The sequence below is a fragment of the Apis mellifera genome, linkage group LG12 (genome assembly GCF_003254395.2).
Source record: "Apis mellifera strain DH4 linkage group LG12, Amel_HAv3.1, whole genome shotgun sequence".
NCBI lineage: Eukaryota > Metazoa > Arthropoda > Insecta > Hymenoptera > Apidae > Apis > Apis mellifera.
In genome coordinates, this window is record NC_037649.1 from 7873311 (window position 1) to 7897134 (window position 23824).

Here is a 23824-nt window from a genome sequence, read left to right on the forward strand (position 1 = left end):
CAAACAATATTTTGTTGTTTCCATATATTTTGGGATCTCGGTTTTACAAACATTCTTTTTAAAAATTCATTAATTGCTACGATATTTTCAGAACGCTATTTATTCAGATTATCAAAAAATTCTAGATTTATTAAAAATAACAATATATAAAATATTTATTTTCGTTAACACTATTAATTTTGTTGGATATATATATGGATTTTTATTTTTTACAGAATAACTCATTTTTTCTGACCAACACAAATTTATCAATATTTTATTAAATGAAATAATTTGATTACAATAATCAAATTGTCATATAAAATTATGGTTTATATTAATCAAAATATGTACAATAATTATATTGCACTTGATAACGATCACAAATCGAGTCAAATACTTGTTATTGCTTTAACAAATATAATTAAATACAGTTTAAATGTTAAATTCAAAGAAAATTGTTTTTCTATGTTAAATGTGGAAAATTCACATGAGATGGAAAATGCACTTATGATTAAATTAATATAATAGATTAAATTAATCCATGAAAATTATATATTTTCCAAAGATAATTAAATACTAAATAATGAAATAATAATAAATTAAAAAAAAATTATTTTTGTTTATTTTATTTAGTATTTTTTCTAAAAAAATGATAATAATTATTAATGCAATAAGTTTGTTTATCATGTAATGAACAAATTATAATTCCGTAACATGTATTTCGTAAAATATTAAATAAATTTTAATATTACATTGTATATATCAATAATAAAAATAAAATTTATTTTACTGAGATTTAATTATTCCCGCCAAAGATTAATATAACCGATAGAATCCTGCGCAAGTGCAGTTGCGCATAACAAGCGTAGTATTCATTCTTCTTCCAGTCAAGACGCGAGGATCAGGTTAGGCAGGTCGGATTGACAGTAGAGAGCGGAAACGGTATTTTGTTGGAACTTGTAAATGAAGGTTAACTTTGTCGCGAACTTAGTGAAGTCTGTGGACAAGATCGAAGGCAATGCCACAGCAAAACTGTCAACAAGATCTCCGTATTGGTTTACAAGTCTCGCGGTGAATTAACCAGGGACAAACATGGCTCGCGTTCCGGCAGACGTGTGTTTTTCTTCGTGGTGAACCTACCTCTTTCTCTCTCGTTCCTTGTCCCTGCCTCTGTTTCGCCAGGCAGGGATTCTCAACTTCGGGAGTGGTAATATTCACGCAAGTACGTAATGCATACACCCATTGTAATGTGCGTATCATACGGCTTAACATATATTAATATACACACGGTAAGGGAAGAGGAGCTTCCCTCTTGTTAGTATGCAAGTGCCGTTTCGATGCCCCTTACGTGGCCTTATTTGCACTCGTGTACAATCGGCGCGCGAAACGAATCAAAATGACCGTTCTCCTTTTCGCATGATTTTTTTTTGGAATATATGCCTAACCCATGTAAGTACGTTTTAATTTTCAATCATTCGCAGTAAAATATTACGTGTCCTTGTGTATTTCTCTTATTCTTGTTCATCGTGAATGTGTGTGTGTGCGTGTAACGGTGCAGTAAATGGCGGAGGATGTAAAAGGGCTTTCCTAGTCTACGATGTGCCAGCAGAGAATTATCGGTATTGTCGTTTCCCTGACATAACCGCCGTTACTTCCCCTCGTTCGTAGTTTCAGGTGAGAGTCGATAATCCAGCTGTTTCTGAACTTTTTATGCGCTACATATTTAATATTCCTCGTTCTATATCATTATATGATGTAAATATATTTTGTATTTTATTTATGTGATCCATTACGACGATGCAATTTCGTATGCGAGGTTCATTGCACTTAACCCTGTATTGTAGTAGTATCGCATAAGCTGAATTTCCGAAAAACTTTTCGAATCGTTCGGCGTATTTTATAACCTCAAAATTTAGTAATCAGTTCTCGTAGATATTCGTTCCAATAATCAACAAGGAAAATTCAGGATGTATAACAAAGTTTCGTTATGCTAATATTAAATTCAAAAAGATTTTAAATATTATTATACCAAAATAACATTTATCTCTATATTTATCTATACGTTCATCATATACATACATTTATCAAGAATTACATTTTAAGATTATATAATCACAATTTTTACATTTTCGTAATCATTTATGCTCAATCATTAAGTATCAAGGAAAATATCTTCCAAGTTGTATATAAATGTATATAATTTTTTGTAAATTTCGATTAAGAGCCGGTACAGGACTCTGCAAGGAAAGAAACGTGTTGACAAAGTGTAAACGATAGCGAGTCGGCGCGCACGAACGTAAAAATGAGAATTTAGTTACTATATAGGAATTGAAGTGCGTGTAACGCGATAAGGGCTTCTCGTGTGTACGATGCTTAATTAAGTTCTCATTGTATGTATGTTGCACAACCGGAATAAGAGAAAAACAATCCGTGCGGCTTGTAATTAAGCAATGGATGTGGTTGCGCGTGTTGGAACATCACAATGAGAATAACAATACGCAGAAGGCGGGAGAATTCGTGAAAGAAAAAGATTCGAATACATTACATTCACATTCCAGTTGCAATGCGCGCATTGAAGATAGTAACCTTGGCATAGTAAAGTTATCGGAATGGCGTAATCTTCTCCCTATTGAAAAAACTCCACCTTGACTTGTCTCTATCAAGCTCGTTAAGCTTTATCAAGCGACATGTCAACGACTTCGTAAAATTTAGTTCGATCGCATAGTTCTCGAGCGCAGTCTGATTATCCATATTATTACCAGTAATATCGTCTTAACTAATATTGCAATCATGTAAACTGACGTTAAAATTGCAATGTTATTTCAGAGATGAATATCTTTATAACCCTAAGTTTTTTAATCGGTGTAGCTATAATATATGAAAATAAAAATATATAATTTCTTTTTAATTATTAAAGATATTATTATGCTATATTTCATATATTTTTATTAAATATATATACGTATAAATTATTATTTTTTTAATAAAGATAACAGGAAATATTTACCAGTTTTGACTTGCACGACATCGAAGCCCAAACACATATGGATCGAATTAACTTCTACGGATTCGAATTTATCGATCGAATTTACTATTAAAGAAACGCGAAAACTTTCTTATGGTTTATGCTACACAAAAAATTGAATTTTGAAAATTGATAAGAAATATTACGATCGAGATCGTATTTGCGGGGAATTTTTTTTTTCTAAGCATTTAACGAAATTTAACTACAAATTCTGTGCCTGCGAATATTTAAGATCTCGGTATACGGTAACGGATGTGGCATAGACTTTTTATTTGTGGCTTTGTTACATTTTTATCTTTGTCGTTTCTGCTATATGCATTCCTCGCCAAAGAAACGAGGGAGAAAAAGAAAAGAGAAAAAAGTGAAAATAAAAATAAAAAAAAGGAAAGAAAGCAAACATCAGTTTTGTGAATACACAACCGGATCTTCTCTTTAGTACGAAAAACATTATTCCATGAAAGAGTATCTGTTAATCATTGCCATTGAACAAGATAAAATAAACGGATGAATATTAGATATGTACATTGATTATGATTACTATTTATATTTATTTTATAAATTATATATTTTTTAATTTACACAAAGTTTTAAAAGTTATCTTGATTAAAAATTCAACATATATGAAAAATTCAGAATGAATCGAACGAAATGTAAATCGAATTTTTCCCGATTTTTTAATTTTACTTTCGAGTCATTTTTTTAATTAGTTTCGAAAGTTACTAACTATGGAAATTAACGTTATTCGGCATAACACTTTCTGCAGCTAGCTTAATTGCCGCAAATATCGTGTCGTATTCCTGTTACTTTTATCATAACATCGAATAGAGATTCTTCCTATTATTATTTTTTCTAATTCATTCAATATATTCAAATAAAAATCTCGCAATTTCATAATCGTAATCATATATTTTACAAATTTTAATGATTAATTATCAAAATATTCTAATTTCGATTCAAATTAAATTTTATTCCTTTTAAAAATAATATCTCTTTGAAAAAGAAGAAAAAAAAAGAAATAAATATCACAATTTAGTATCACGGTTACCGAATTTTTATTATATCAAAATCTCGCAAAAGAAAAAAGAAGAGAATAAACTTTTTGCCCGCCCCAAGGAACAATCGATCGGGTTGGCCGTCGATCGGAGCAATACTTTCGCTCGATTAAAGTTCAAGACGATTGTTAGATATATCCACGTTATATCTACAGATCGTAGGCCGCGGCAAGGCCGTCGGATTTAAAACGGCAAATTCACCTGACCGCCTTCGGACCGCGCGGTAAACATCGAAACTTTCATCCGTCTCGTGTTCTCGATTCGCGGATAAGATCGCCACGGGACCGAAACCGTAAAAATTAATTACCAACTCTATTTTCACTTTTCTTTGTTCGCTCGAATCTTCATATTTTTTTTTTACGCGATTCGATTTCTTTTCTTTGGATTACGAAAAAAAGAATGCAAATAGATTACGATTGCGACGTAAAAATATGTTATTATATTATATTGTATTTTATGAATTATAAATATAGAAACAGTTAAATTGCTCGTTTATTCAAATGGTCTCGACACGATAGTTAATATTTCACGAGCAATAAATAAATTATTTAATTCATTACTTCTTCTAACCAGAGGACTTTGAATTATTAAAATTTAATTTAAATTTATAATCCTTCCATATTAAAATACTTGTAACGTTTCTGCGAGTAAAATTTTGATAAAAGAAGCTCGTAATTTTCACCATGTGTCATAATTACAATCTATACGTAGAAAGGAAATTGAAAATATATAAAAGAAAGAAAAATAAGGATAATTAATACAAGCTTCGTCTCCAAAAATATCCAAAATTTCGATAAAATTTGAATCGAGATCGAAATCGAAATAATTACAAAAATTACAATTACTATTCCAGAAGTAAATGATTTTATTTTTATATAATAAATTACAAGACAATAAGAAATTAATCCTAAACCATCTGAACCTAAAATAATTGATAATATATTAGGTCTTAAAATTAATATATATATATATATATATATATATATATATATATAGAAATTAAATTAAAAATAAAATTATTAAATATAAAAAACGATCCATTTTTAATTCTCTTAAATCTATATATCTAACTAATATAAATAATAATTATAGAAAAAATTATTCTCACTAAAAAAATAAACATTAATGATTTATAATCAATTAATAATAAAAAATTAAATTTTATTGAATTAAATGTATAAATATTTCACTCAAAAAAAAAATTCTTTATTCGTATATAAAATCTAAATTTTTCATTGTCTTTTTTATTCTTTTTTATTTCATTTTCTTTATTATATTTATCGAAAGATCATTTTTTCCCCCGATATAATAATTTATTTCGGATGTCTTCAAACGCGCGAGGAAGGAAGACACGACGACGAGTGTAAGGTTCGAAGGAGGCGTCGATACGAGGCGAGTTTATAAGTTGATTCGAGTGAAATTTACGAGTATCCACGGTTGTTAGCCCGCTATGATATATCCGTATGTACGCGTATATATAAGCGAGTTTATATTTCGTCCGCTATAATAAACGCGCGGCAATAAAGACGTCTGAGTATCCGACGGAAATTGTTTGCTTCAGAAGGAGAACGTGAAAGAGGGATAATGGTTCAATCGAGAGGGAAGTAGAATCCTGCCGTCATCCTGGCGCGTGGCAAACCGGGCCAAAGGCCTGGATCCTCGTCCTCCTCGTCCTCGTCCACGGAGAGGTTGCAAAGGATGCCAGGACCGGCACAAGAGAGGCCCCGTGCTCAACGACTAACCGATATCGAGCCTCAAACTGCGAAAGTGAGTAAATTAATTTAATTCTCCTCTTGCGTATCTCTTTCTATCATTCTCTTTTTTAACGAGAGAGAGAGAGAGAGTAATAATTTTCTCGAAAGGATATTGCGCCGTAAAAGTAAAATTATAGGAGCATGGATTGGATAGTGAAACTTTGTAAAAGTATAACGAAATGATTTCCTGGAAAAATGAACCGGGGTTAGATAATAATTATTGTTTCGAGGATAGAACACGGTAAAAATAAATATTGATATTGAGAAGTATAGGGAAATATATATCGTAATTTATATGATATTCGATCGAATAATTATTCCAAAATTAATAATTAAGGAAATTAGCACGACGATTTCTCGATAAAAATTGATTTTCCTTATTAATTTCCTCGCGTCGCGTCGATAAAAATTTACTTAGTCACATCTATATTTACTCACTCACAGTTTTACGATTATGTTTGCACGTACGATCAACGCTTGCTTTATAGCGTTGGTTACAGCGCGATAACAATCTGAACGTTTTTTTTTCTTTTCTTTTTCTCTCTAGAATCGTATATACTCGTTATACGCTCGCGCAGAAAGGTGAGAAACATTTACCTTGATCTTCCTTTCATTCTCGTTTTTCATCTCGATGATATCGGGACTCGGCTTTCTGTTTAATTACACACGCGACCCTCGCTTGGCGTAGGTCGGAAACCGCATATCGACGCGTCTTCTTACGATTTTAATATTAAATCTTCTCTTTCTTCTCTCTCTCTCTCTCTTTCTCTCTTCTTCAAATTATTTCTTCATTCAGCTTTCTCCCCGATTCCATTTACTTTCTCTTTTTACGGAGGATACAATTTCTTCCAGTCACGATACGCACGGTGACTCGTTTCAACATCCTCTTTTCAAAGATTTTTTTCCCTCCTCTTTCGAACGCTCGTGAATAACAATAACGCTTGCAATTTTCGACACGATTCCTTTATTTATTATTATTAAATTATTTCGATTTGCTTGTAATAAACGGGTCACTTTTCATACGAGGTTCAATCCTGTCTATTATAGTTCCTCGTTATTTCCGTTCTTCATTCGTACGATGATACTTTACCATACTCGACGGCCAGCCAGGAAATAGTAGAAACGTTTCATAAAGCTCCTCGATAGCTCCCAATGTGCCAACCAAGCAAATAAAAGCGGTTATTCAACGGGAGACACAACGACGGATTTCCAGCTTTCTCTACTATTTTTTCCCCTTTTCCGTCCGTCGATAAAGAAGAGCGGCCTCGCTCAACCTTTTCGTACAGCGATTCCTCCGCATATTCGTGAAATATATAGAAGATAAAAAATTATAAAACCTTTTATTTCTATCAAGTTGTCCAGAATCGAAAACTCGAAAGGTGAATATATCAACACCCTGTGCGTAAAGTCTCGGCAGAATGCGGAAGTTGCTTCTATTTCGCTCCGCTCTCTCTCTCTCTCTCTCTCTCGCTCGTTCGTTCGTCCATCTCGGTGGCGCGAGAGCAAATCGATAAGAGGTTTGCCGCCGCGTTACACGTGAGTGTATACGCGTTATAACACGGGGACGCGCGTAACCAACATCCTCCTCTGGAACACCTATCGGCGGAAGCCTTCTATTTCCCCGGCCCGCTTCAAGCGTTAACCCTTCGACGACCGGCGACGCAAATTAAGTTCTCTCTTGCGAGGAAAAAAGGGGGAGAAAGAAGGGAAATCCATCCAGAGAGATCGGACTTGTCAGCTGTTATTTACACCTTGCCGTCCCCTGTGCCTTTTTCCACGCAACGCTCTTGTCGTGGAAATAATTAGAAGATTGATCTTGCTGATTAATCACGCGAATGTGATATCTTTTTTTCTTCAATGTTAGAATAGAAATTTGCGTTTTATCGTTCGAATGATTAAAAGATAACGGTGCACGATTTTTATATCATCGATATTAATTTAGATAATGGAATAAAAATTCGCGAAATAGTTTTTCCATAATATCTCCGTTCAATAAGGATAACGATCGTTGATTTGTCGTAATTTTAAAAATTTCTTCGAATTATTGGAGACGCGTGGAAACGTCTCTCGGATGGAAGATAAAGCGAGGATCGGAGAAAGATCGGAGAAAGATGATGAGTCACGGTGAAAGCGATCACGGCATTAATCAAAATTCGTTCTATGCGCGGTGTAAAGTAATTTGCCAGTTGTAAAATTGTCAACCGTTGCTAAAGAACAAAATGCGTAGAAAAGTTTAACGATTAAAACGACTGTTAAATTGGAATTTAATTCGACTCGACGTTCGAATCGCACTTTTTCGCTCGTTAAACCGATAAATTTTTTTTTTTCCTTTATTCCTCGGAGCATTAAAAAAAGAAAAAAGAAAGAAAAGTAAAAGAAACAATAAATAACGTTTATTTTTTATACATCTCTGAATAAGAAAAATTATACTTATATAAATTTAAGGATATTTATTTATAATTCTTACACACACCACACCTTAATAAACCAAATGTTTAGTTTACCGCGAATTTATTTCATTTAATTGACCGCCAATTATTATTTAACCAACGACCGTCCCACATGGTATATCACTTGATAAAATTAATTTACCAGAGAGTTAAGCTGTGGAACGCGTTCATCTGCTCTCTACACTCGGTGTTTTCTTTTTCTTTTTCTTTTTCTTTCTTTCTTCCTTCTTTTTTTCTCTTTTTCCTCTTCATCAACGACCGCTCTTCTCTATCCACCCGACGAATACGTACATGTGTCGGTTGGTTTCTTGCTGCCTCGATGCAAACCTCCTCTGCATACTTGTTATTTTAACGGGAGAGCCAGAGGCTGGCTACGTTTCAACCAAGTTCACGCGTTCGCGTTCGAATGCGCGCGACACGCGCCTCTATTAATTAAGAACTCTGCCCATTATTATATGCCCGTTATTAAAAACCTTGTTTCATTTCATTTTATTTACGATGGAATGAGATTTAATTTAATTAATAATAATAATAATAATAATAAAAATGAAACGAGGGTAATTTTTCGATTACAAGATTTTTCGTGCCGATTGAAAGTTTTAAATAAAACGATAAACATGTTGTTTATTGATATATTTTTCTTGAATTTAAGTTTTGAATTTATGGAGATATATATTTTTTTTTTAATTTTAAAAATTTAATAATTTAGTTTGTAATTTGATATTTTATTTTATTTAAAATTATATCTTTAAAATATAATTATTTAAATGTATATAATTTAAAGAAACTCGGCATATTATTCACTTGTTTAACATGACCTATTGATTATAATTTTAGATCGATCTGCTTTATGAAATAAAATTTAAATAGCTGCAATATGTTGAAAGGTAGCATGATAAATTGTCTTGAATTAATGAAATAATAACTGTCTCTAAATTATTAAGTGAATTTAAATTTAGTTAAAATTCCAAAATTTAGACGATAAGAGCCTATAGAATTTTTATATACTTTTATATACTTTTAATTTCAATGGTTTTACCAATAATAAAATATGAAACTTTCTGAATCAATAATATTACGTTATATCATAACTATAACGTAACGAGGAGAAGAGATAAAAATTTCGAATTGATAATAATTACGAGACGCTTGATATTTTTTAATCGGCAACAAGATAACAAGTGTCGATCACTCGTTCATATGCCAACAACCGAGTTGAAGAAAGGAAAAGTTGCACGGACGTTGCCTCGATAAGGAATACGGTATTCGTTGGACTAGTTTTTCCTTCCAGCTAATCGGCTGTTACGTATCTTCGTCAATGACGTGCTAGTAGGGGCAAAGTCTCTCTTCTCTCTAACGTTTCCTTTTTTGTTCTTCTCACCTGTCTTCTGTCTCCGCATCTTTTTCTCATCTTGGCGAGGAGAAACGATAAAAAAGGAATGATCTCGAATATGCGAGAGGAAAATTACGCAAAAACTCTCCAATTTTCAATCAACATAAATGCAATTATATTCGATTTATTATTTATTACGTAAAACAAAATGTCGTCGAGGGAAATAAAACTTATCGAATATTTTTTCGAGTTCAAATTCAATTCTTTGAATTAATAAGCGAGGTAAAAATTTATCACAAATTTATCACAGCTTATTTTTCAATTTCCAAATAGAGGTTCAACGATTAATTTTATCTCCTTACTTGGTAGAAAATTTTTCCAAAAATTTATCACAATTCGTTTATCCATTTCGACGATTAATTTTATCTCCTTTCTTGATAGAAAATTTTTCCAAAAATTTATCACAATTCGTTTATTCATTTCGACGATTAATTTTATCTCCTTACTTGGTAGAAAATTTTTCCAAAAATTTATCACAATTCGTTTATTCATTTCGACGATTAATTTTATCTCCTTACTTGGTAAAAAATTTTTTCAAAAATTTATCACAACCCATTTATTTTTCAATTTCCAAATGAAGCTTCAACGATTAATTTTATTTTCTTACTTGGTAAAAAATTTTTCCAAAAATTTATCACAACTCGTTTATTTTTCAATTTCCAAACGAAGGTTCAATATTTATTTCATTTCCTGAAGGTTCAATATAATTTTATTTCTTTACTTGGTAGAAAATTTTTCCAAAAATTTATCACAATTCGTTTATTCATTTCGACGATTAATTTTATCTCCTTACTTGGTAGAAAATTTTTCCAAAAATTTATCACAACTCATTTATTTTTCAATTTCCAAATAAAGCTTCAACGATTAATTTTATCTTCTTACTTGATAATTTTTCCAAAAATTTATCACAATTCGTTTATTCATTTCGACGATTAATTTTATCTCCTTTCTTGATAGAAAATTTTTCCAAAAATTTATCACAACTCGTTTATTTTTCAGTTTCCAAACGAAGGTTCAACGATTAATTTTATCTCCTTGGTAGAAAATTTTTCCAAAAATTTATCACGACTCGTTTATTTTTCAATTTCCAAACGAAGCTTCAACGATTAATTTTATCTCCTTACTCGATATTCCCAATCTATTTCAATTTCTTCAAATTTGCGTTAAATTAATCGCAATTCGAACTCGTCAAGGGTGGGCGAGAACCGCTTTCTCCAACTAATCTAGGCCTTGGTTGGATTGATTAATGGAACGATGGACGATCCTTTTCGTCGAAACGGATCCACGGGAATAGAATTATTTTACAACGGGGGGGGGGATCCACCATTGTCGTACGTGTACGTGGCACGCGTTCGTGTTTATTCCGCGTTGGTTGGTCGTTGTTAGCAACACGGAGTATAAAATATATTGGCGGGGATGGGTTTTCACGCTTGACAGGGTGTTCGAATCGTTCGCGGTGATCGGAAGAGTAGAAAAAGAGTAGAGACGTAAATAATGGCGTGCGAAATTTTATGTTCGAACCAGAAATAGAACTTTTCTTGCGAGCCGGATTCTGGCGGACCGGCATTCTGCCTGGCCTGAAAATCTGAAAGAAGATGAGGAAAAAGGATATTCAGAGGAAAAAAAGATCGAGAAGATTGAAATTTGAATTTATTTACGATTAAGAAAAATAATTAATTACGAAATTTTAATTATTTTTTTTTTCCTGGGATAAATTTATCGAGGACGAATACAGTTCCTTCCTTTCCTCTTTTTTTAAAAATACAATTTGCACGTACATAAGTTGTACACGTGACGCGCAAGGTTAAACAAGCATAAATATGCCAGTTGAGATTTATTTATTTATTAAGTTACAAGGATATTAGAGTTTGTATTAGAGATGAGAGGTAGACCAGAGATGGACTCTATTTCCGTTCAACGCGAATTTTGGAATCGAAAATTGTTTCATTGAATATATGAACTAACTCTGCATTCTTTTCTCTTTTTTTTTTAACGTTGATTAGAATTAATATGTAATTATGCACGGCGATTAAATATTATATTCACGAAGCAATCAATCATTTCGAGAATATTTACTTTTTAATAATAATAATAATAATAAATTGATTGGTTTCACTTTTTGAATGTTAAAAATTTTTATTCACTGAAAATTGATCGACGTATCCGGACACTTGTAGGTTCAGCTTCCACGTATTTTTAGATTTTCGTTGATCATAGATCGTAAATCACGATTCCCTCCTCGGGATTAAAAATGAGGAAAGAGAAAGAGAGAGAGGGAGAGAAGGTTCCACGAAGCGCAGTTGAAGCGAGATGAAGTTTGCCAAGAGGAAGCGAGGAGAAGAGGGAGAGACGAGGGGGGGCGTGTTCGGTATAAGCAAACAGAAACTTTGTGCAAAGGGTGCAAAACGCGAAGCTCGGCCAGTTGTTGAACGCAACTGGTAACTTGGTACGTTGGATTGTTTCGAGAAACGTCGATGAGTCCTTGATCCATCCTTGGTCGATCGATTTTTTTTTTCTTTTTTTCTGAGGAGAGAAAGAATATACTCAAAGAAATACAGGAAAGACACGGCCTCGGGGTTCACTTTCACCCTCGTTCGCGCATTATGTCCTTCATGGAGGAGCTGTGATGTTCGATAAAACCATAAAGGGGATGAATCTTGTAGAAAAAATACGTGTGTCAATTTTTATAAATATATCTCATCTTAGAAATATTCTGAAAATCAATGTGATAACAGTTAGTGATAATGCGTGTCTGTATATATATTCGATGGGTGAATATTATTTACTTTGTGCATTTATTCGCGTGATCGCGATAATACGTGTGTCAATTTTTATAAATATATCTCATCTTAGAAATATTCTGAAAATCAATGTGATAACAATTAGTGATAATGCGTGTCTGCGTGTACACGATTTCGATGGTGGATGAATATTATTTATTCGCGTGATCGCGTTATAAAACACGGAAGAGGATGGAAAAAAGTGTGGATACGGATCTCTTTGCCGGAGCATGGAATGCAGACAAAAGGGTGGCCTTTGAATTCCTGCGATCAAAGAAAGAGGCTAGTCCTTGTTCAGGATTATTGATTCGAAAGCACGGGGACGAGAAAAGGAGATGGAGAGGGGGGAAAGGAAAAAAAAAAGAAAAAAGGAAGGAAGGAAGGAAGGAAGAGAGAGAGAGGGAGGGGGGAAGTGAGAGAGGAGGCGTGATCATATAGTTTTTTTCCGAGACGTCGTTGTAACGAAGATGGGCGCGGTTCGAGGCGCATTTCGACGCAGCTTTCGCAGATTGAATCCTAGCACTTAGAGCCACGTGACTCATCACTTGGTCGGGTTGGATAGGGTTTCTCCCGAAAGCGACGAAATTACACGTGGAACACTTTCATTCTTGTTCCCATCTCTTTGATTGGGAAAAGATATTCGAATGAAAAATAATATTCAAAAGAGAAAAGATTCTCGTTGATCCCATTAGCGAAATTAAATCTGTAAATTTTGTTTGCTCGTTCATGTTGGATTCATTGAGAATTTTCTCTTATTATACACGGAGAACCGTTCTAACACGGTTAAATATCGATATCGATGCGTTTACGCGAGATAAGTAGGTGCGAATCGAATGGATAATGAAGCGTAAAAATATGTGTAACGAGGGTATTCTGGATCGAGAAAAAGATTGGATCGCGTTCTTTTTTTCACCACTTAGATGTCCGTATCCGAGCCCTAATTTTCGTATCCCCGAATTCCTTCGCGCCGCCGGCACCGCCCTAGTTTAATTTCCCCAAGGTTGGCATTATTATTGTTTGATCGGATGTGTTGCTCGAACGACCCACTTTTTTGCTCGAAACTATTATTTCCATCAGGCGTTATTGTTAAGCCCTCGTGAAAAAGGCGGAAGGCAGTTGCCTTTTAGCATTAACGATGATACACACAATGTACACCTCTTTCCTTTCAGCATCGCTACTTTTACGGCACGGTACGATTGACGTGCGACGCGATATCTGTTTTCGAGATGTTTTTCGGAAAATTACGGATCGATTAGAGATTATCGTTTGTTCACAATACGATGAGATAATAATCGATATCGAAAATTTAAGTTAATTTAATCTTCCGTGCTAATTTCGAAAGTGATGTTATATTCTCGTAAATTCTAACCTCAAAACTTCTAACAGTTTTCTTTCTCGATGATCGAGTCTTCGAACGCCAATCGTATTGCTCCGTGTAGTCACGTGATCGTACGAGGCGCACGAACGACCTGAATTTAGTAATTTAGTAACTTTTCGATTTTTATCGAAAACTTTAAGCTTCTCGATTTATAAAATTATCGAAGATCGAAGTTATAAATCTATTCCAACCGAAAAGTGAAATATTTAGAGTGAAGTTACGTTAAATATTAGATATCGGTGTAAAAGTGAGATATTCCAGAGATATTAGGAAGCGCCGTATCGATGAATAATCGAGTTCCATTAAGTTCGAATTACAAAGCTCGAGCAAGCTGTACTCCCGACTCCAATTTATGTTCAATCAAGTTTTTATTTCGGACGAAATTGCGGCACGTATCGTTCGGTTAGAAAAATAACGTTTGTTCATAGGAAATTATCCAATGTTAACTTAGTTGCAAATGAGCACTTATGGCAACGCGAGAATAGTCGCATAGCGATGAAAGTAATCGGTTATTCTACGGACTTAACGTTGCGTGAAGAAAATAGAAAGTTTTCTTGGAAGATGATTTAGAGGAATCATACGCTATTCAACGAATAATTTGTCATATTATCTTGCGATTTCCTAACTATTTACGATCGGATGAAACATATTCATCCATTATAACCCATTATTCGTTACGAAATTACGCATTCCAACTGTGACCAGTTTTTAAAAATTTTTAACACGAGAAGAATAATTAACATTTAATCGAGGAAACGCGCAACTTTGACTTTTGATAGAAATATCACAGATTCCTCGGTTCTCAAATTAACTCGCAATTCTCCGCGATCCACCTTTTCCAATAATTTCCAAAATTACGTATTCGCTTTACCGCATTGCGTAGGCCGAGATCGGTCTAAAACACAGACGCAACGAATCAACATCAGTGAAATTTCCACCCCTCCACCACGCAACGAACGGATCCCCCCCGTTTCGGAGAGGAGCAATGAAAAATCCACTCGTAATCCATTAAATCGTGCGCGCAGCAACGCAGGATTAGGAGAAGGTGGGTGCGCGATCGCGGGGCGGTTGCTTCGGATCCTTGGCATCCCGGTGTGCGATGCGGAGGCTGGCTGCTGACTCCGTGACCCAGTTTCCCCCAACGTTTCCTCCCCAACACACCGCTCTCCATTCGTATATACGCGTATTCGTATCCACACGCTTTCCGTATCCCTCTCAATATTATCCAGCCAATATTCCTCGATATATTCCACCTCGGTCGGTACAATCAATATCCTTTTTTACCTTCGGGACGAATTTTCACTAATATCGCCACCGCATCCAATCACCAGTCATTTTTGCGCCCCGTTCGCAACGTTTCTTCCGTTATCGCCACCGCGCCGCCAGTACATCCCCGAGGAGAGAGAGAGAGCGGCATTGCCGCCGTGGCCGCCGCCGCCGCCGCCGCGTCGACTCGAGTCGGCTCGAGTCGAGTCGAGCGACGGTGGTGGTATCCGGCGTCGAGCCGCGTCTCGACGCCGTCGTCCGTTCACGCTTGCCCTGCCTCGGCGACGCTATGCGTCGCGTCCTTCTCGCCACCTGTGCCAGCTGTTCCACCCGACTCGAGGTAGTTGTCTCGTCTCGTCTCGTCGAAACGAAATCGCCTTCCACGCCTTCCTTCCGTCTGTCAAGGACCACGCTTTATCCCAAAGTAACAAGTTATATGTACACGTATATATATATATATATTTATATTGTGTGTATATATACATGTATATATATATAGACACGCACGCACACTTTTATGAGGTTCATTCGCTCGAATTGAATTTCCGGATGGAGGAGAGCGGCCGGTAGTGGAGGAAAGGGAGAGACGTTCATCGTACCCGATTTCTATGGATAATCGACATCGGTAGATTCCTGCAGGATTTCCGATGTGTTTGAGGATCTCGTATCGGTTTATCGAAATTTTCTTGGGCAGCGTTCAGGTAGTGTTTCACAATCAAATTCGTTTTCTTGCCTCGCTTTCTTCGTTTCTTCCCCTTTTGTCGTCTCTTTATTATCTTTTACTACCCTCTATTCTTTTTCTCTCTCTTATTTTTCTCGTTACTTCAGACCTTTATTATCTCAGTATCTCTTGATCAAGTAGACCTTTTCACCGCACGACCCTGTCTCTCCCCTCCATTTCTCCTTCGACAAAGTGGTTCCAAGGACGAGGTTTTTCTCGTTAATTTCTTTTCGATTCGATTATTATTATTCGTCGATACGTACGTGTTGTACGTTGTTCGTGCAGAATACGCGTTTAAATGGACTCGTCCTGCGCGACCGTCCTTGTCACGTTTCTGCCCCATTTCGATTGTCCTGATTCGTAGATAATCGAATCGAGGCAACTTCGCTTCCCTCACCCGTCCCCGCATGGCCTAATAATTTTCTCTCCCCGAGAAGCGTTTCGCTTTCGAGCAACGTCCAACCCAGATTACTCTCATCTTTTTTTTTTCTCTCTCTTTAGCATCCAATGTCGACCCCGAGTATTATTCGATCCGAGTATTTTTCCAATTACGTTACAGCTTGTTGAGAATGTTAGCCCAGTTTCTGAGAACGTTGATAATCCGTTATACTCGATCCAAAAGTAGATTGTGCATCTTTTATTACAGGTATTTCACAATTTTTTACATTTCAACTTTCGTCGTAAGGGTAATATTTAACACGCATTTTTTAACATCCTAAATGGTCCCATTCTCCAAATTCGTAACGAATTCATTTCAATGGTCTTTGTACGTTTAAACATTCATTTCGTATATTTTTCATATTTATTATACACAACTCGGCTTTGTAACTCTTTTTTTTAATGCACAATATCCTCATACAATTTCTATCTTTTCGTGGAATATATATTTGTTTAAAAAAAAGAGAAATCCAACCCTTAAAAAAAAAAATTGTCTTCTTATTCCGTTTTCTACGCGAATCGACGGGATAAAATTTATGCCTCGATTCGCATCGCTTCTCCACGGCCGACGATTGTTCGCAACGATAACGTTTCCCAAATAAATTTTCCCGCGATCATCCCGGAATCGGTGACCTCGCACGATTTAACCGCGCATCGATCCCATCCCTACCCAAACTGTCGTCTCCTTTCATCGCTCCACCCCCGCGAAACCAAATCTCGCCGTCGAGTTTCATCCGTTCTTTCCATTCTTGAATATCGTAGAAAGTGGAAGAAGATTTGGAATTGGAAAAATGAAAGATGTTGAGAAATTATTGAGAAATTTCTCTTACGGAGAAGATATATATAACTCGTAACTCTTCTCTTTTTATACGCGAAAGATTTTAAAATCATCGCTTCGCGTTATACTCTACTTATGAAAGGTGTTAATGTATCAGTGGCTCAACGTCTTTGACTCGATTTTAAACTTGGAAACGTTGTAGAAATATTTATCTTATTGAATTACACAGTTTTAAATTTGCGTAGAAAAGATCCAAGTCTCCTTGTTTATTAATAAAGATGGACAAATAAGATATTTTTTTACTTATGAAAGATGTTAATGTATCAGTGGTTCAATATCTTTGACTCTATTTTAAACTTAGAAGCATTAAAATATTGTGAAAGCATTAAAACGTGGTGAAAATGTTTATCTTATTGGATTACAGTTTTAAATTTGTGTAGAAAAGATCCAATTCTCCTTGTTTATTAATAAAGATAAATGAAATATTTTTTTACTTATGAAAGGTTTACTTATTAATGTATCAGTGGTTCAATATCTTTGACTCAATTTTAAACTTAGAAGCATTAAAATATTGTAAAAGCATTAAAACGTTGTAGAAATATTTATCTTATTGAATTACAGTTTTAAATTTGCGTAGAATAAGAACCAATTCTGCTTGTTTATTAATAAAGATAGATAAATAAGATATTTTTTACTTATGAAAGATGTTAATGTATCAGTGGTTCAATATCTTTGACTCGATTTTAAACTTAGAAGCATTAAAATATTGTGAAAGCATTAAAACGTGGTGAAAATGTTTATCTTATTGAATTACAGTTTTAAATTTGTGTAGAAAAGATCCAATTCTCCTTGTTTATTAATAAAGATAAATGAAATATTTTTTTATTTATGAAAGGTTTACTTATTAATGTATCAGTGGTTCAATATCTTTGACTCGATTTTAAACTTAGAAGCATTGTAGAAATCTTATTGGATTCCACGAGTTTTAAATTTACGTAGAAAAGATTCAATTCTCCTTGTTAATAATTATTAATAAAGATAAATAAATAAGATATTTTTTTACTTATGAAAGGTTTACTTATTAATGTATCAGTGGTTCAATATCTTTGACTCAATTTTAAACTTAGAAGCATTAAAATATTGTAAAAGCATTAAAACGTTGTAGAAATATTTATCTTATTGAATTACAGTTTTAAATTTGTGTAGAAAAGATCCAAGTCTTCTTGTTTATTAATAAAGACGGATAAATAAGATTTTTTTTACTTATGAAAGATGTTAATGTATCAGTGGTTCAATATCTTTGACTCTATTTTAAACTTAGAAGCATTAAAATATTGTGAAAGCATTAAAACGTGGTGAAAATGTTTATCTTATTGGATTACAGTTTTAAATTTGCGTAGAAAAGATCCAAGTCTCATTGTTTATTAATAAAGATGGATAAATGAGATATTTTTTTACTTATGAAAGGTTTACTTATTAATGTATCTGTGGTTCAATATCTTTGACTCGATTTTAAACTTAGAAGCATTAAAACATTGGCGTGGAAAATGTTTATCTTATTGGATTACACTTTTAAATTCGCGTAGAAAAGATCTGATTCTCCTTGTTTATTAAAGACGAATAAATAAGATTTTTTTTACTTATGAAAGATGTTAATGTATCAGTGGTTCAATATCTTTGACTCGATTTTAAACTTGGAAGCGTTGTAAAAATATTTATCTTATTGAATTACACTTTTAAATTTGCGTAGAAAAGATCCAATTCTCCTTGTTTATTAATAAAGATGAATAAATGAGATATTTTTTTAGAGTAATAAATTTTGCTTGTTTCAAGTTTGCCTAAGTTAATCGGATTGGAAAGAGTGTATCACCGTGTATATGATATATAAATAATTTCAATCGTTTCCTTGAACTGTTTATCAAATTGTTATTACAAAGGATCGCGATTGTTTCGCACCGTCGAGCAGAAGAGATAAATCGTTTATTTATTTATTTATGCGAAAATAAGAAACGTTTGAATATATATATATATCGTTAGATAATCGTGGATAAACCTGATCTTATATTACTTGCTCGAATAAAACACGATCATCTTGTATATTAATTTCGTATGAAAAAATATATACCGGCGAAAATATTCTTTTGTTTGTAGTAAAATGTTTTGATAAATCTAAAGCGAGAGAGAAAAATTAAGACAACGCGGAGAAGGAATTTCGTTCCCTGGTTAATTTCTTTCGCGATTTATCGAAAGAAGATCGGCCGGTGGAAGTATATACTTCCAGCATTCGTAATGGTTTGCCTCGTGTTGCCAAAAAGTTCGTCGACCTACTAAAGAGAAGCTGCAGCTGTTTCGATATTTCGTTAATAAATTCCTTTTCACGACTCTTTCCTTTTTTTTTTTTCCCTATAAAATTATCGAAAATTCCATAAGAATAATTAAACATTCTTCCTTTTCTTTCCCCTCTCCATATCCCGTTATTATTAAATCCGCGTGTTTAAAAATGGATCGATACGAGAATATATATATATATATATATATATATATTTATCGTATATATCGATAATTGGAATATATTTAATTATCGAATTAAATTATTTCGAGGCGAAGAGGGAACGCGAGACGCTATCGATAGATGACGGAGGATGAGCGTAACCGTTCCCAATTACATAGATTTACGAACGCGGCTCGAAGTCGGATTGGCAACGAGATCGGGTTTAAAGAAGCGTAAAGGAGGAGGCAGCGCGGAACGATCGTTTCCGAGCGATTGCCAACGATCCCAGGGAAGGAATGAGTAGAGGAGAACAGTGCTCGCTTATACGTGTATATATATATATATATAGAGAGAGAGAGAGAAGATGGTTTGATGTTTGCCTCGACGTTGCCAAAAAATACAATGACCCAAATAAGACAAGTTGCACTCGTTCTCGTCGATACTCTCCTCGCTCTCTTTCCCTCCTTCTGAAACTGTTCAAGTGCACGAGCCGCCGCCGCGTGCTTCGCGACACGGATACTTGTATTCCATTTGCGGGAAGAGGAGGGGAGGGGAGAGGGAGTAGGGGGAAGGGGGGAGAGAAAAAAAGAGGAAAGGATCGTTGAGATAAAAGTGTACAGTTTTTTGCCTCTTATTGCCAAGGATTTTCTCAACCTCTTTTATCTCTTATTCCACGTCGAAAATGTGGAGCGTTCTCGATCGATTTGCGAAAGGATATCGTGGATTAATTATATTAAAGTAAGATATTTCGAAAAATCTTTCCAATAGGGAGAATTATTTTGGGATACGATTAGAAGATTGGAATAATTTTTTTTGTCGAAATTTTTAACCGACGGAAGAATATATTTGTGCGAATAAATAAACAGTTTGATGCACGTATTCGTAGGTCAGGACGATGTTGGCGAGCAACGAGATGTAAGTTCGTTGGACAAACGAAATAATTGATCGGTGCTCTTATAATTGAAAGCCTACTCTATTGCTTCTCTCAACGGTTAAAGAGGAAGTCCCTTGTACCGAGCTGAAAGGCTGGACTGACTTCCGATTCTTTTTTTTTCTTTTTCTATCTTTCGAAAGCTTGTTTATCCGACTTTATCGCGCGTAAACGACGACGCGTTTAAATACGCGCTTCTTAAAAATTTGATCGATTTTATCGAACTATTTTAAGATTGATTTCATCGAAGCGATATTTTATTAAGAAGTTGGAATTTGTGGAATTGGAAATCTAATACGATAATACGGCGGAGTTTGAGATACGGCGGAAGTTAAATATTTCTTGGGAGGAACGATATCTTTTCGACGTTGATATTGAAACTTGAAACTTTCTTTGCAATTAAACGTTTAAGAAACGCTTAAGAACCTTCTGACCCGTTTTTCAAGGCAAATTCTATACAATGATCGCGTTAATTGCGCCTTAACCGTTAAACCTGTAACCGGTTAAAAAAAATATCATCGTATTAACGAGCATTTGAACATTTCGAAACGAAATATTTCGACAATAAAATTTTTAACTCGAAAAGAATCGGAAGATAAAGAATCAATTATTGGACGATTTTAAAATTATAAAAAAAAAATTCAAAATTTTCAGCAAGAAACATCGAGACAGATATTGTACACGTTTTAAGTTTGTCACTTAGAAGGGCAGTGTGCCATACTCGGTTTATCGATTTAGGCCAAATTTGGCGTTTCTACTTAGGACACACCCTACGAACGATGATTTCATCGAAACGCCACTGCTACGAGCGTTTCATAAACCTAATTTATTACGAAGCGTTCCGTTCCTTGGACAAAAATTTGAACGAGATCACCCGATGTCGGCCCTCTCCCCTCGCCAGTAGTTAACTTCTCGACGTTCTCGATGATTCATCTTCAACCGTCTTCCTTCAATTGCCTTCACAGACTGTGCCTCCATATTCTTCTTGCTGAACGTTGAACGCGATGCAGCGAAACTCGTTTAAACCGTTCGTACATACTTACATAATAAGTTTATTCGAACATAACACTGTGTTCACGGTTCTCATTCCTCTCTGGCAACGGCCATATTATTTTTGACATTATCCTATAGATATAATATTTTTCCCACCTCTCTTTGCCAACCAGTCTCGTTCTTTTTTTAAATTTAAAATGTTCTCTCTCGTACGTGAGATCGCGTTAAAAATATAATTATTTATACATCGCGCGTCGAATATCGTTAAATAAGAGGAAATATTTCACAATTTTTATATCGTTTAAAAATTTCTTTTTATATCTCTTGCGCGTATTACTTATGAAAGTGGTGTAAATGTATTTTTAAATGTGTACAAAAATCGAGCAAACCAATAATTTGTATAAAATTTTATTTTAAAATAAAATATTTTAAAAATGGATTTACGCTACTCTCGTGAATAGATGATTTTTGATCGATTTTTTTCGAGAAAGATTTTTGAGAAACGTTTTTTATATTATTAATATTGTTATTCAAATTGTTATCCTGCTTGATCGTAATTGTTAATCTTCGACGTGTTTTCAAAGACACGGTTTGATTTGTGATAAAATTGATAGAAAATCGTAAAAATTTTTATTGAACGCAGGGATTAGGATGTAATCGAACGGACGATTTCAGTACACCAATCAGCTCTGGCAGCAACATGAGCAGTATAGCAAGGTTTCCAAAATTGGACGAGTGTGCCCACTTTCATTACGAACATGTTGAACTCAGTTCTTTGGAGGTCAGTTACATTCAAACGATTTTAACTTATTTTTAACCTCGCCTTAATTATTATTATCGTACAATTATTAACAACAATTACAAAAAAATACTGTAACCATCTCCCTTTTTTTTTTAATCTTAACTACCTTCCTTATTCTTAACCCTTACGATCACAAAGATTTTTTTTCCAAAAATCTAATATTAAGAAACATCCGCAAAAATATTATTCAATTCGTTCAAACAAATCAAATTAAAAAATTATTAATATTAAATATTAATATTAAAAAAAAAAGAAATAAAAATCTTCCTAATATTAAGAAACCCGCAAAAATATTATTCAATTCGTTCAAACAAATCAAATTAAAAAATTATTAATATTAAATATTAATATTAAAAAGAAAAGAAATAAAAATCTTCCTAATATTAAGAAACATCAAAAATATTATTCAATTCGTTCAAACAAATCAAATTAAAAAATTATTAATATTAATTATTAAATATTAATATTAAAAAAAAAGAAGAAGAAATAAAAATCTTTCTAATATTAAGAAACATCCGCAAAAATATTATTCAATTCGTTCAAACAAATCAAATTAAAAAATTATTAATATTAAATATTAATATTAATATTAAAAAAAAAGAAGAAGAAATAAAAATCTTTCTAATATTAAGAAACATACTTCCATAAAATATCCTCCTGTTAAAAAATTATTAATATTAAATATTAATATTAATATTAAAAAAAAAAGAAGAAGAAATAAAAATCTTTCTAATATTAAGAAACATACTTCCATAAAATATCCTCCTGTTAAAAAATTATTAATATCAAATATTAATATTAATATTAAAAAAAAAAGAAGAAATAAAAATCTTCCTAATATTAAGAAACATCCGCAAAAATATTATTCAATTCGTTCAAACAAATCAAATTTACGAGATCTTAAGGGTTAACGTAATATATAAAATATCCTCCTGTTAAAAAATTATTAATATTAAATATTAATATTAAAAAAAAAAAAAGAAGAAATAAAAATCTTCCTAATATTAAGAAACATTCGCAAAAATATTCAATTCGTTCAAACAAATCAAATTTACGAGATCTTAAGGATTAATATATAAAATATCCTCCTGTTAAAAAATTACTAATATTAATATTAATATTAATATTAAAAAAAAAAGAAGAAGAAATAAAAATCTTTCTAATATTAAGAAATATACTTCCATAAAATATCCTCCTGTTAAAAAATTATTAATATCAAATATTAATATTAATATTAAAAAAAAGAAGAAGAAATAAAAATCTTCTTAATATTAAGAAACATCCGCAAAAATATTATTCAATTCGTTCAAACAAATCAAATTTACGAGATCTTAAGGGTTAATATATAAAATATCCTCCTGTTAAAAAATTATTAATATTAATATTAATATTAATATTAAAAAAAAAAGAAGAAGAAATAAAAATCTTTCCTATATTAAGAAACATCCGCAAAAATATTATTCAATTCGTTCAAACAAATCAAATTTACGAGATCTTAAGGGTTAACGTAATATATAAAATATCCTCCTATTAAAAAATTATTAATATTAATATTAATATTAAAAAAAAAAGAAGAAGAAATAAAAATCT

The 23824-nt window shown here is 33.3% G+C and overlaps 1 protein-coding gene across 11 annotated transcripts in view; it reads left to right on the top strand.

Moving 5' to 3' along the window:
* Positions 1-787: 787 nt before the first annotated feature.
* LOC552265 (rho GTPase-activating protein 32) overlaps positions 788-23824 on the top strand; it is a 33180-nt gene continuing 10143 nt past the window's right edge. For 4 of the 11 annotated variants that reach the window (XR_003305849.1, XR_003305848.1, XR_003305853.1 and 1 more), the window contains exons 1-3: positions 788-1204; positions 5621-5826; positions 22076-22213. Coding sequence is in view for 4 of the 11 variants with exons in the window: in XM_624641.5 (XP_624644.2) it covers positions 5758-5826; positions 22076-22213 (207 nt within the window). In the remaining 7 variants the exon portion in view is untranslated. Of the gene's footprint in view, positions 1657-5620; positions 5827-14861; positions 15421-15579; positions 15782-22075; positions 22214-23824 lie in introns of those variants that run through there. The other 7 variants (XM_026444325.1, XR_003305854.1, XM_006565184.3 and 4 more) reach the window with 7 other exon arrangements.